Source organism: Chamaea fasciata, unplaced genomic scaffold (genome assembly GCF_029207755.1).
Source record: "Chamaea fasciata isolate MVZ Bird 193981 ecotype frontalis unplaced genomic scaffold, bChaFas1.0.hap1 SCAF_3, whole genome shotgun sequence".
NCBI classification, from domain to species: Eukaryota; Metazoa; Chordata; class Aves; order Passeriformes; family Sylviidae; genus Chamaea; species Chamaea fasciata.
The window spans coordinates 60,969,805-60,984,197 of NW_027094088.1; the positions used below are offsets into that span (position 1 = coordinate 60,969,805).

Consider the following 14,393-nt stretch of genomic DNA (forward strand, 5'->3'; position numbering starts at 1 on the left):
CAATATTTTAGCAGCTGGCAGCTGTGGAGATTACTTTTGGATTATATCTAAAGTCAGCTGGAATCTAATTAGTGTGATCTATGAACCAGGTAATTAAGGTAAAAACTCCCACATTTTCTTACACCTCATTAATGTATTTCCTTTGAAAATTGTTAGCTAATGATGGTACATTAAGTGTTTATCCATTAAATGACAATGAATAATTAACACTTTTTTGTCCTGGGACATTAAAGGACAGAATGCTGTTTAACTGATCAATGTGATGATAATTATTTCTTAATTTACAGTGCAAATATCATGCAAGTTTGGGAAGAAAGGACAAATCAAACAGGGAAAATGGAATGGAAAGAAATTATTTTCTTTTCATAGAATTGCAGAAGTTTTTAGATTGGAAGGGACCTTAAAAGTCATCTAGTTACAAGCCATCTGCTGTAAGCAAAGACATTTTTCATTCATTTCCTTCTTTCCCAAGAGATGTAAAGCCCTGTCTGCATGCAGGACACTTGACCCACCTCCCCACAACCTCTGTTTTCAAGTTATAACTGATTCTAAATGTGTGTTATCAGCCTGAAGACTGGGATCAACACATGGGTCTGAGTGTTCCAGGCACTGAGAGTACAACATTGCAAATACATCTCTTCCTCAGTAATCAAATTCAACATATGACACACTGCAACAAGTGGATTAGGTATGGAGGAATGGAAAAGCAACCTGTCGTTACACAGGGTACATAATCACATAAATCAATATATAGATCCAAGTTTTCTGGAAGTGAAATTAATCAAATACAAGAAATCTCAGTTGTCATGTAAAAGCTGGTATGGAGTAAGTTAATTTGCTTTAGGACTGGTCTGCTCTACCATGTGAGGCATTTACTTGTGGCAAAGCAGCATAGCAAGGGAATCTACCTGTACCCAAGTATTCAATCTGAAAAACCTGAAAGCTTCCAGTTTGATTGCAAACTGGAATAATTTTTTGCAGATTATTTGCTCTGTGAAATAATAGCTTTGGTGGGAAACCGTCAAGGCATTGCTTTTGGATCAGAACTTCAAAAAAAATTTCTCATGATCATGTGTTAGACCATCAAGGACCTGAGTAATTGTATATCTAGTGAAATCCCTGCCTACAAGCAAAAAAAAAAAAAAAAAAAAAAAAAAAAAAAAAAAAAAAAGAAAAAAAAAAAAAGAAAAAAAAGCCGTCTGAAACAGAATATATTTTGCCTGTTTTTAATTTTGTCTCCAATTACAATACATTATTTATAAAGTCACAAAAAGTAGTAAAGATTTTTCTGTGAGACTTTTTATTTATAAGGAATTGAGTTAAACAAATGAGATAATTAGGAAAATTAAGGCTAAAAATATCGATTCCATATGAGAGAGAGACACACATGGCTATTCAGGAAATCCTGCTGTAGGAAATTACCAAGGCCAGATTGCCAGACACATATCTGCTAAAAGATTAAATCAATTAAATCAATTCCATGTTGGAATAGCTCTTTCTCAAGGAGCTGGGAACTTTCAAATCATCTTCTTCCAAATAATTCTAAATTCCTACTAGGTCAAGCAGTTCGAGCTCCTGGCTCGAAATCAAGCTTTCAATCAGTTTTCGGCCCATTTTTCTTCCTGCTTCGGTGGACATAGCCTTTTGCCAGAGCTTCAGCAGCAATCCTCCTTGGAAAGAAACACAACATGACATTGTCAAATTAGCATGGAGCACATGCAGCTCGCGGCATACCAGGGACGCAGTGGCAACAAGCTCTCGACGCTCTCCTGGGGACAGTGAAATGCAGACAAAGCTGGAGCTTGTCGATAGGGTGATAATTGCCTACAAATGTGTAGGGAGACGCAGACCATTCATTCAGCTCAGGATCCTTTGTATATTCAGACAACGGGGCTTGTTTCCTTGTCACTAGTGTGGCAGGTAGAAATGACTGAAGACTTACGGGAAGGTCTTTTTCTGCTCTGGCGCACAGCTTCATTGTTTATGGAGCAGTAGCCTGGGAGTTATAATCAGGCCTGTATTCGATTACACTCTAAAACAAAGAGTGTTCACTTTCTACCGGCTAAGACCTCTTGCTAAAGATGCAAATTATCCTAATACTTTTGTCCAGGTGACAAGCAGTGGCGCTCTAGGAAGTGTGGCTTGGCCAACCCAGCCTAGCCTTAGCACCAGTTTGCAGGATAGTCACTGCTTACTCCTCACTCCACTCAGTGCTCATCGATAGAGTGAATAGAGGGGAAATGTGAGGGTAAAAATGTCCAGTGGAAAACTCAGAAGAATTTATTCTCCTCCTGTTCTGCCTTTGGGTATCAGTGAAAGGCGGAGCATTAAAAAGTTGATCTGACAGTCCATGAGTAGAAAAGCTTTAGAAGCAGCACAACACTCTCTCAATACAGTTTCTGCTGGACTAGCAGGGACAACTGAACGAAAATGAAAAGTAATCAAACTCTGAATCAAGAAATAAAGTCTCACTGGAGATTGGACAGGGTCCCATCCTAGGAGGTAGTAAGACCCTCTATGTGCTGTTGAAGTTTGCAGTACCAGTAGAGAATCCTGTATTTCACAGGATGTATTTAAAAGCATCTGCAAAACCAGTATATTTTGTCACCTGTGTTTTGTAGCACTAAAGAAGGGTATTTCAGATCCCTGCTGAGGCTGTGGATTTAGATGCAGTCAAATTTATTTTAAAGCTCCTTTTTCTGTTCTGCAAACCAGTTACCAGGCTGAATGAGCTGGCATTTCATTCTCAGCTGAATTCAAAGCTCCTCCCTCAGACCAAAGTCGGGGAAATCTCTCCCCTGCAAAGCAAGGGATTTCAGCTATGGAACTGGTTATGGCTGCACCTGCATGAAACTTCATCTCTCTCTTTCCTTCCATTTACAGTGTTCAATATCCATACAGCCTTTCCTCTCTCCCTGCAGTGCCGTCCTCAGCTGATATGCTGCCCTCCTTCTCTCCTCCTTCCTTCCTGTCCTTCTGGTCCTGCTTTTCCTTGCTGTGCTCCTCTCTCTTCCTGGAGGTATGTCAAGAAACCCTGAACTGTGTCATAGACTGCCAGGCAGACCCTTATTCAAAGACCAAAGAATAATGCTATGTGAAAAATGTGAGGGAAGCACTGTGTGATGGGCGGATGCTCTTTTGTAGCACTGAATAGCTTTATGTCATCTTTTCCAACTTTAAATATGACTTGTGAGAGAATTTTTAGTGAAATATGCAGATAGAAGAAGAGGATCACAAATGCCATAGCTAGGCATGTTCATTTTTCAGAGTATTTTTACATTCTATTTTCGTTTAAAGATTCAAAATAATTTAGCTTCATAAAGGTCAAACAAAAATAGCCAACCCAGCAGTACGTATGAAAGAAAGGAATCCTCCGGAATGTGTAATTCCGTGTCGCACCACTGGATGGTAATGCAAGACTTATTTTGGTGAATACAGAGACGCCAGCTTTGTGTAAAGATACAGTATTGCTGGGACAGATATCTGTTAAATTAAAGACTGAGATAAAACCAAAAACTGAAACCAGAACACTTGTGGACATAAAAACTGTTACTCATGATATTTTTTTTTCAACTGGTCTAATAATTTCATTTACACCTTTAACGGTTTCAGATTTATCTGATGAAAAACACACACACACACACACACACACACACACACAAAAAAAAAAAAAAAAAAAAAAAAAAAAGTCTGTTTTTAAAGTTCCTGTGAAAACTGGGAAAAGAAAGAGTAAGGTCATCTGTTCCCAAAATGCTTTTTTCTCACTGAAATCCCTCATATTGTCAGTGTTATCCCACCAGCATTTGCTGTGTGGTGTGTTGTTTGCTTATGGTCGTGTTTTTAACTGTTTTACTATTAGTCTCTAAGATGTGTTTATACCAAACATTCACTGTATTCATATGGAGAAAGATGTATGTAAAGATGAATTTAGAGAGAACAAGATACTAAATATCTATGGGCAACAGACATCTTTAGGTCAGGCTCATACCTGTTAATTTATTTGCTTTGTGAAGAGCTCTCAGTGACACCAGGACAGTATTTTGCTCTGGACTGAAGTCACTAATGGATGGGAGGACATCCCCTTCAACAAGCATCCTCTGGGGCAGGAAAGCCTGGAAGCTGTTTGTGGTCAGTAAGTCTGTACTGAAGTGCGTGGCAGCAATGAAATCTACACCATTAGCCCAGTCTTCACAAAAATTTGCTTCTGGATCAGAGAGATATTTTAACCTGAAAGAGAAGAAAATAAAAAATGCAGCAGATAACTGAACTTTCCTGTAGAACACGCTAGTTGATCACTTATCCCAAAGGTTTTTGTTCAATATAAAATCCTGAGTGGCCTCAGTGCTGCAGTGACTTAAGTACTTTATACCTAATTTCTCCTGGCAATCCTGCCTCTGCCCAGATTAAACACAGATCCTGAATCAGGCCCTGGCTCCCAGAGGGGAACCAGCATCTCATTTTAAGCCCACAGCCTGATTGGTCATTGTGGTTTGGGCAGCCATCTCTCACTGGTCATCCCACACTCTGAGAGAGTGGAAGGAAGAACAGCACCTAAAAAGTAGATGCCTAAGGTATGAAAGCTCATGCAGACTTTGCTAGGATACCATCCTTCTAAAGAGTCGTGGGGGTGGAAAGATCCTCCATGAATACCTCTCTATTCCCCTTACCTGTTCTGGAATTTAGGGAGTGCATAAGCAATGGAGGTGGTGTGTGCCTTCCACATGAGGCCAAGGGCATCATCCAGTTTGAAGGAGGAAAAGCTGGCAGAGCTCACAGCTTTGTATTCTGTAGATAACAGATACTGCAGCAACAGGGAGCAAAAAGGGCAGAGAATGAGAGGGGAGGTTTAATCCCTTTTTTTTTTAAATATATATAAGCACGTACCTCACAAAATAATGTTTGACAGCTAAAGGAAATTTCATTTGAATAGTTTATGGTAGTTGCTGTTCTTCGACTTCAACATTGCAAGGGTTTTATCCACACAATTTCAGTATTTGGTTACAAAAATTCAGTGGACTTTTGTATGTGAGTGCCATGGAAAATTCAGTGCTGAAATAGAGGACTCCTTGACAACTTGTCTATATTATTTTGGCCACAACTTTCTGAAGATTTTCAGAAAAATAAGAAAATTATTCTTGTTATCATTATGGTTATTTGAGGGGTAGATATTTTACAATAACTTCTGAAACATGATGCATGGGAAAAATGAACTTATGAAAACAAATACAGTCTTACTCTTAAACTATCTACCTTCACTCACAAGTGGGACTTACCGTTTAACATTTGTGATCATTATCAATTATCTGACTACCAATAAAAAGTGTTGACTGCAGTAATCTAGTTATAAAAAATAGCTATTTAATCTATGAAGTAAGAAATACTGCCATCTTTGGGATTAGAGAACAGCTGAGTGAGGAGGAAAGAGAATATCTACTTGCATATCTAGGTGTCCTTCTGAATGATGTTTCAGCATTTTCAAGTTTTTAGATGTTTAAAGAAATAAATGAACCCTTTAAAACCAACCAAAGGCCACTTCTTAAGGGCAGTGTTCCATCTCACAGGCTTATTTTGCATTGCTAACATAAGCAGTATTGGAAGAATGCAAATATAATTGAATACAAAACAGTGTCTTGGAACACAGGCCAAAATACAGAACTGTCTCAAAGGTAGAAAAAAATTCCATATCTTGTAAAAATACTGTCCTACTTATCTCTGACTCACTATAAGTTATGTTTTCCATTTTTCCTTCCTGTTTTCATATGAAGCTGGAATTGAAAACAAACTAAGCTTTCTGAATCTTAAAAATTACAGTAATAATAGTTTTTAAAGCTAATATTTTGGTGTAATTTCTAAAAATATATTTTAAAAAATTATTTACTTCAAAAAAGGCCTTCCAGTCATCCATGAGCTCGGGCATGAGAGACCAGCAGTCTTTAACGTTGTAACAGAAATCATCTTTTTGCTCCTCTGGTGGCAATATTTCTATCTCATATGGCAGCTGTCCAAAGAGGCCAGCCTCCACTGCCCCCAGAAAGGGTATAATAGCCAGATAGTAATTCATACCTGTAACAATAATTAAAAGGCAGGAGGTGTTAATCACAAGCAAATGAAAAATTCTCACATAAGAAAATGAAATCTCTCCCACACCAAGTGCAACTGTTTCAAATTGCCACAAATTCAACTGTGTTCAGCAGGGGAATATATGTACTGAAATGTAATAATGATGACACTTGTATTGATTTAGATTTGTAGTGTTCATTTATGCATTGTCCTTTAAGAGCTTTGTATGAGCTTATACCGTGTTTTACTTTCCAGGAAAGAAAAAAAAAATAAACTAATGGAAAAAAGTTGGATCTTTGTAGGCTGTCATGGATAGGACAAGAAAAGTCTCTCAAATATTAATTGCAAACTAAGTATAGAAAGACAGAGGGGTATTCCACAAGTATTGTTGCCATTAAAGACCCATCTTCTATGTATCCTAGACCTATGAGAAAGGTGATATTTTACTGGAAAATAATAATTTTGCGTCTAAAAATATTTCACTCACTGAAAATTGCTTGGATATTACCTCAGTTTATCTGTTTAGATTTATTTTTTGCTGATGGCTTTCTTTGGTCTGATCCATAAATTCGAGCAGTCAGATCCTGGAAGTAGGAAACTCAGGGTCATTTCTCACTGGTGCCAAATCTTGTCCCCAGTGAGACTGCCCATAGGGCTATTTGATATTCCTCTCTTGAAAGGAGGATTTAAAGTTCTCCTCTTAATTGTATCCCCTTTGTAGAAATAAAGCTTAATTGTTTTGAGTGAAGAAAAGCCTGAGGATCAACTGCTCTCTCTCTCTTGGGTGGGTGCCTCTGAGCTGTTATGCTCAGAAATCATTTGCTCATACTTGGTCTCAGGGCCATGGACTGTGCTTCTATCTTGTACAAAGTCCCGGCAGTGAAGACCAAAATCATCAAAACCTGAACACCTACCATGTATCTGTGTCCTCCTAATGGGAAGCCATTATGGGAGAAGATCACAAAACCAAGCTCAGGAAGAAGGAGCCTGTGTGTTGGCTTTATTCATCAGGGACTGGGTCTGCACACCTTAGGAGCAGAAATACTGACTGGAACTCAGTGTACAGCTCTAAGCATGAGATGAAAAAAAAAGGACGGAGCAGCACGGAGGTGCTGTGGTCATGGTCTGTCAAAATCAATGTACATATGGAACAGAGAATGGAGCAACACAGCGGTGTTGTGGTTATGCTCCACAGAAAACATGCAGCTAGCAGGAGCTAAGCCAAAGGAATGAACCAGACAGTAACCAGAAGCTGGCCTTTGCTTCTTTAGCTCAAAAAAATGCGTCTTGCCTTTCACACCCTACAGATACTAATGATTCAAGCATCACATCAACATGAAATGTCACCAACTGTAATTTTACTTTTTTTCTTCCCTCAAAGGAAGTAATATAAATATAGCTAAAGTGGGGAGAGAGGTCAGAGAAGACTCCATCATAACTTCTGGGATCAGTCAACAGGTTGAACCTGTCTTCTCCCACACAGGGATGCCTATTGGGTAAGATCCTCATTCTGTGCAAGCTAAATTATTCACTCTAGCTAGCTTTAATTGGTGATTAGAATTAGTAGATATATTGCTTCAAATTAATTTTTGCAATCAGTTACTATCAATAGCAATCTCTGAACCTTAACCGGTCACAGCGTTCCACTATCAGTGTGTTTGTTAATAAAGGGTGTTATTCAGTAGACTTCAGTGTGAGTCCTTCAAGGGCTAAGGGAGGAGTGGCCAGCAGCAGATAACATAGTTGACAAAACTGGAAATATCTACCAACTTCAAGTGGGAACACTGTTGGTGTGTGACCCTGCACAGGTTGGTCAAACCATGCCCCGATAGAGTGGACTGTTTGGTGGGGTCCCCATGACGGGGCACTGACAGGCTGGTCAGACACAGGGGTTTTGACTTCCCTGGGGGTGCTGATTGAACAAATATAAAAGGTCACTGTCAAGGGATGAGAAGACACTGTTTCACTGAGAGTCATTGCTGAACTGGCACTCGCTTCTTGTTCACTGTTTCCATAGAAGTATTGAAACCTTGATCTCACATCACAAAGTGCTTATATTCTTTTAAGTGTGCTTGCTTATATTATATATTTGCACCTGCTTGGGTGACTTAGAGGGCAGAAAACAATTCAGGACAGGACTATACTGAATATTATTCTAGGCCAGAAAGACCAATTTCCTTAAGCAGGTGGTATCACATACACCCAAGGTATATTAAATGTGAGTTTCTGGTTTAAACTCCTTTCTGGTTTCTTATGACTATTTGTGCCAGTGAGGGCTGCTCCGAAGGCCAGCTGAAAGCATTCATATCCTTGGAGCACTAAGAGACATTTCTATGCAGTCTCAAAGACTGCATATTCTTGATGCAATACAGTAAATCAAAGCTTGAGTTTATACATTTTCTGGAGGCAACAAAATGGTTATCAATCAAACATGCAATATTTAGAAGTAAATGAAGAGCAGGAATTCAAACCCTGAGAAAGTAAAAGCAGCGGTTTCTGTTCCAGGAAGGTCCCCTTCTTGCAAAGGGCTATGTAGGGACTTTTGTTACTTGACACTGTGTGGGACACTATCCCACAGAGCACCTGGTGCTATCCAAACAGAGAGGGAAAACAAAAGCTGGAGTGAGTATCACAGTCAGTTTTACCCTAGATTTACATTTTAAATTTTATCCATGCTAATGTCTTTGTTCACTTGAAGATATATACATTTAACTGCTGATTCACAGCCAGAAGCTTAATCCAAGTGGCCATCGAAGGAAAAATATTCCTGTGGCATGGAAGGGACTGAGCTGCTTATTCAAATCTGCTGACAGGTGTGGGGAAAAGGGGAACTTAAAACAGGACATCAGGGAAGCTGAGGGAGCAAGGGACAGAAGTGATGGAGGGAAAATAGACTATGGGAAAAAGATCCAAGGATGGTATAAGAACCACAAAGATTCCTGCTTGACATTTTCTCACAAAGTTTTATTTTGAAATGCAAGCATCTAAATTGAAGAAATCTGCTCTGGACTAATTGTAAACTCCAAATATCTACAAATACCTACAAATATATATACGCCTGTCAGAGTGTTTCCCACATATTTCCACATAAATATTTGCAGTGTAAATATTTTTAAGGCTGCAAACTTGTTTGTTTTTTTTTTTCTCCTTTCTCAAGTAAATATTCAAAATCAATCAACTTTCATTTACCCTTTACCCTTTCATTTACACTTAGATGTCTTGCTGGAAGTTTGTGATGGAGAATTACATAGTACTGAAATTATAATGTAATAGAGAAGGCTAAGGGGAAGAAATATTTTGAGATGGCCTTCTAGGACATTAATTTATTTTGGAGAAGAACAGTGTGACAACATATACTTACAGGACCACCAGCTTCTTACAGATTGGCACAGGAGCTCTCCATTTTCATAACCACAGGAAGTCCCACCAGAATGATCTGCTAACCTACCTGAATGAATCAAATAAAATAATGCAACAAATACTTCTCAAACTTTTCATACAAGAAATCCCACTGAGATGAAAAAAACATAAAGGAATAAAGCACGCAGACTTTTGGTTAGAGAAGCTAAACAATTACTGTTGCTTTGCTTCATAAGCTACTGTTCCTAGAGTAGTTGAGTTTCTCAGTGCATAGTAATTTGGTTGTGTTTTACAGTTTGAGTTATCCCTCACAGTAAATGTATTCTGTGAATTTATTGAACTGTATGAAATCGGGACTTCACAGTATTTTTACTGAGATAGAAATATACATTCACATACAGACATGAACACAAGCATAATTGAAGCATCATTTCTAATAGATGTAAGGCTGCTAGGCCAGGAGAGCTGCTTAATGAGCAAAATAGCACAAACTAAATGTGCTAGTAATTGTCTCACCTAATTGGATTGTGTGATACAGAATCACTTCCAGTTTAATCATGCAGACAAACACGGCCTTACTGTGAAGCTAAGCATGCAAACATTGTTGTAATTAATTAGCAAAGTTTGCAAGCATCTGTGCTGTAGAAAACATGCAAAACATTTCACAATTATTCATGACAGAATATTTTACTTTAAGCACGTGGCATGAAGAAATAGCCTAAGTCCTAAAAGAATACCATACGTGTACATTAAGTGTTGTCATGCAGAGTGTCAGAATGTCTGCTCTAAGTGCATGACACGTAATTCCCATGGCCTTGTGCAATGGCTTGAGCTATTCCAGAAGCTCCCAAATTCTGCCCTGCAGAGCACTTGCTCTCTGACGAGTCAGCTGAATAATGGCAGTGTCATTTCTGTCAGATTAGAACTGAACCTCATTACCAAACCAAATTTTCTGATACTTTTACTCAAGAAGAAGAGATGATCATGAACAATGTGGATACAAATTATCCTAATTATTCTCCCTAGCTGACTGGGCAGAGCTTGTGCTTAGGGGCATGCTAGCTACTCAAACCCATATATTTCAGTAGCCAAGCACTGAGAACATGAACTTGCAATGATGAAGATTGCAGGTCAACCCATTTCTTTTTTAATGAAGATTTTATTTTTAATATTTACAGAAAGATTCAATTTTTCAAGATTTTACTTCAAAATAGACTGTCAAAAAACACGCAGCAATAGATCACTGGTGTGCAAAGGGTATGAATGGGAAGGAAAAAGGCTAGAGAAGAAAAAGAAGACAAAATGTTGTAAAAATACTGTACATGAGGTTTACCAAATATTGTTAGCCTTGGTGTTTTGAGAAAATGAAGATTTCCCAGGCAGTATCAGGGATAATGATACGATATGTAGAAAATGGAACTGGAAGCATTAACTGCACTTACAGGTCTTCACACCATTTTTGTTGTCTCTGCTCCCTCCTATTCCCTGTGCTTAACATGATTGTTATTTCAGTCTTCAGGTCTACCCAAGCTAATCTGTATTGACTGTATTGACTCCCAGCTGTGTTATTGGTAATTATGTGCAACCTTATCAGCAAGATTTCTCCCCCATTTTTGGGGGAAATGTTGTTACTGAAAGTGCTAAATGTAGTTATTCTCATCTTGCTGATGAAGAACTCCTAGCACATCCTCCACTTATCTGTAGAATTCTTTTAGCTACAGTTATCACTAAATTCTCCTTCAGGTGTTCCTTTATGAGATTTGCAGTTCCCTTGTCTTGTAAAGTATCATTTAAAAATTTTCATTCTAAGCTTTGCTTTTACAAAGGGAGTAAATGTATTTCTGAACCTTGAAAAAACCCCAACGTTTATATCATGAAAGATCTCAAATTAGCCTGATACAATCTACCTTTGATTTGCACAACCTGTGCTTTATCTCTTTTTCTATCTAGTTCCATGTCATTAAATATTCTTTCCTCTGTACTTATTCTAATGTCTTGTTTACTGCCGACATAAGACAAATAAATATATGCGTCCTTACTTCCCTTTTTTTTTCTTAAATACAGGCACAACCTTTCCTGCTCTTCAGACATACAATACCACATGAATCTTTCTTAAAGTTCTTGATCCTGGATTTGTACTTCTGTATGTGAAGTGGGGGTAGAGACTATCCTGTTTCCTCAGTTTCTGTAGGTAGGACTCTCAGTTTAGCTCCACCTCCCAAGCGACAATTTCTGCTTCTACAATCTCGTTCCTAACAGCCATGCTGTCTCAAGATCCTTGTCTCTGTTGAAGATTTAGGCAAATTACTGATTTCATTTAAAGTCCCTGCGTGGATTATCGCCAATCTATGTACCACTCTTATTAAGTAACAGCTTCACTTGTTCTTTATGGTTTATGCAGAACCATATCCATAAAAATATTCTCTCAGTAACATAACTTTCAGGACCAGACAGAATTGTTAATTCTACAAATTTTGTAATATTTTCGAAGTTTTTTTGTCTCCACCATGAACTCAAATCCTGCTTTTGTTCACCCAAGCTTATTATGTTGATACACAAATGCTACAGTCATTCCTCACTAATCTATCCCACTGCCTGTCTGGATTAGGTTTAGCCCTTTGCTAACCTCGCTACTGTGTGCACCGAAATCATGTCATTCTTCATCCCTTAACCATTTATCCTTCAACTTCTCATATTTTTTTTACCGTAAAACTACTTCCAGCTATTTGATATTTCTCCTTTTAGTATTTTTTTAACCTTCTGATCATGATGTATTTAAAAATATATCTCCTCTGTCTAAGTGTCAGTCCTGTGACTCTTTAGCAGGTGACAGTATGTCTTTACCTGTCTATGCAACCAGGGGCAAATCTTCCCCTCACAAATTATGTCCCTTGTCTCTGTTTGGAGCCTGTCATTGCAACAAGGCACATCCTCACTTTGTGGATGAGGCCATACTCCACAACTCCTCCTTTCCAGCAAGTCACCACTCAACTGTAGCTGCTTCATCCAGTCACCTTTGTCTCTGCCACACATTGGGTCAATTCTCCTGCTGTACCAGCCATCCTTTTCTTCTGCTCTTCTTTTTGTATACATAAAGAAAGGAAAGAGGAAAAAGCTTCCCTAAACTCCAGCCAAATTCTTTTTGTTGCTATCTATTTGCCAGGTAGTTTCCCACTTGGATTTTGCCTTCTATCTTGTTTTCCTCATTTTGACTTAGAAACAAATTTTCCATTGGGTGTGACTAAATGCTGGCAGCCTTCCTTCACCACCAGCTGCAGGACCTCAGTCTTCTCTCAGACCTACAGTGTCACCCAAACCACCACCACATGTAACTACAGGTTACATCCAATAAAGAAAACAATGGGCAGAAAGATGCATTTGTTTACCCCTTGTTACCATCAGGCACAAGTTTCTGAAAATCTCATTGGCTCTTATTTCCTTCTCCCCAGTTTTCTGGCTGCAAAGTCAACAAAGCAAAGTCAACCCTGGCTTTGAATGGAAAGCTACAGAGACTGCTGTGTCTGAAGCAGTCTGTGAGAGAAGGGTTCTCTGATAAAGCCCCTGATAAGATACAACAGCCTCACCCTTAATGCACCTTTCACATGTATTTCTGTGTCTGCTCCCCTGGCAGGGACAACAAACAAACCAGAATGACTGCCCTAGACAACAACCAGCTTTTTGAGGACAAACCCTCAGAACCTGGACATAATTTAAAACAAAACAAAACCAAATCATTGAACAAACCCCACAAAAAAGCAAACAAAGAAACCCCCAACAAACAGAAAATAATCATTTTTGTAAAAAGCTATTTAGAAAATAAGGAGGCTACTTCTACATTGACCATGAAGAATAAATGGAAATAAGTTCTCAGAGGGAGATGTGGACTTTCAAATACCTGTCGTAGAAATAAAAATCAAACCACCTCTAGAAGCTTGTAACATTAACAAAAATAAAAGCCTATTAGTCAACAATTTAAGAACAGCACTGTAGAATGTATGCCCTGAAATCTGTCTACATAAACTGAAGCAGCTGGGAATGCCTTTCCAAAGATTTTTAGTTAGCCGAAATATTGCCCATCTATACCCCAAATCTGGATTCTGACCTCTTCCTAAAAGGAATTTTAGTAGCTATTGCTCAGCAAGGTGTTCACTTAGCATTTCTTTTTCAAATTGGCAGCTTTGGCAAAGTTTACACTGTCTGAGGCCACTGGGCTTGTGAGGCAGAAACCTTGGAAAGGAAGCCTCTAAGCAGGTCTAGTAAATACTTTGCTAATCCAGCATTTTAAGGAAATTGTTCATACCTGTACGAAATTGCCATCCATGCTGCAATGGTAACCCCCAGAGAATATTGCCACTGTTTTGGGATCCAAAGGCATCAAAATATTTGGCTGAAGCCTTTAGCAAACTCTTATACACTCCCAGTCGATCTTGATAGTTCCAAGCATTGATGACAATTTTGTTGTCCTTTACTGGGAAATCCAGCAGGTTTTCAGGGGCCAGGTCCCACAGAGGGGGGTAGACATCTTCTCCAGTGACATCGTTTTCACTCTGTGCTGTGGCAGTCACAGGGCTCAGGGTAACAGCCACCACAAGAAGCGCGTGTATGCCAAAGTGGGGCCACATCGTGAAGGTTTATGACCCAGGTGCTTGTGGCTGCAGGGCTTTTATCAGGAAAGGAGAGGGCTGGGCAAAAAGGCTGACTCAGACGCACAAGTCTTTGTCTCCCTTCCCTCTTCCCGGCCATGACCTTGACTGGGAGTCACCAGACTAGCAACGGTGAGCAATGCTCTGTCCTCTCAGTGGGATCTAGGAACCACCAGCAGACATTTAAGAGGAATCAATCTGATCAGAAAATCTCCAAATCCACGCTGTCCATGACATATGCATACACTTCCAAATGTTTGAAGTACCACAATACTGATTGTGCAGTCACGCTATCAAACTGCCTGTGTTTTTTACAAGCTGTCAGCTTCC

At 39.0% G+C, this 14,393-nt stretch overlaps 1 protein-coding gene across 1 annotated transcript; it reads right to left on the bottom strand.

Annotated features, from left to right (window-relative positions):
* Nucleotides 1–1,225: 1,225 nt before the first annotated feature.
* On the bottom strand, nt 1,226–14,134 carry CUNH6orf58 (chromosome unknown C6orf58 homolog). Its single transcript, XM_066180487.1, has 6 exons — nt 13,721–14,134; nt 9,422–9,508; nt 5,879–6,063; nt 4,668–4,801; nt 3,989–4,227; nt 1,226–1,670 (listed from the first exon to the last, which is right to left on the bottom strand). Exons 1-6 carry the CDS (start codon nt 14,040–14,042, stop codon nt 1,543–1,545), a joined length of 1,095 nt encoding a protein of 364 aa, XP_066036584.1. The 5' UTR covers nt 14,043–14,134; the 3' UTR covers nt 1,226–1,542.
* Between the last annotated feature and the right edge of the window lie 259 nt (nt 14,135–14,393).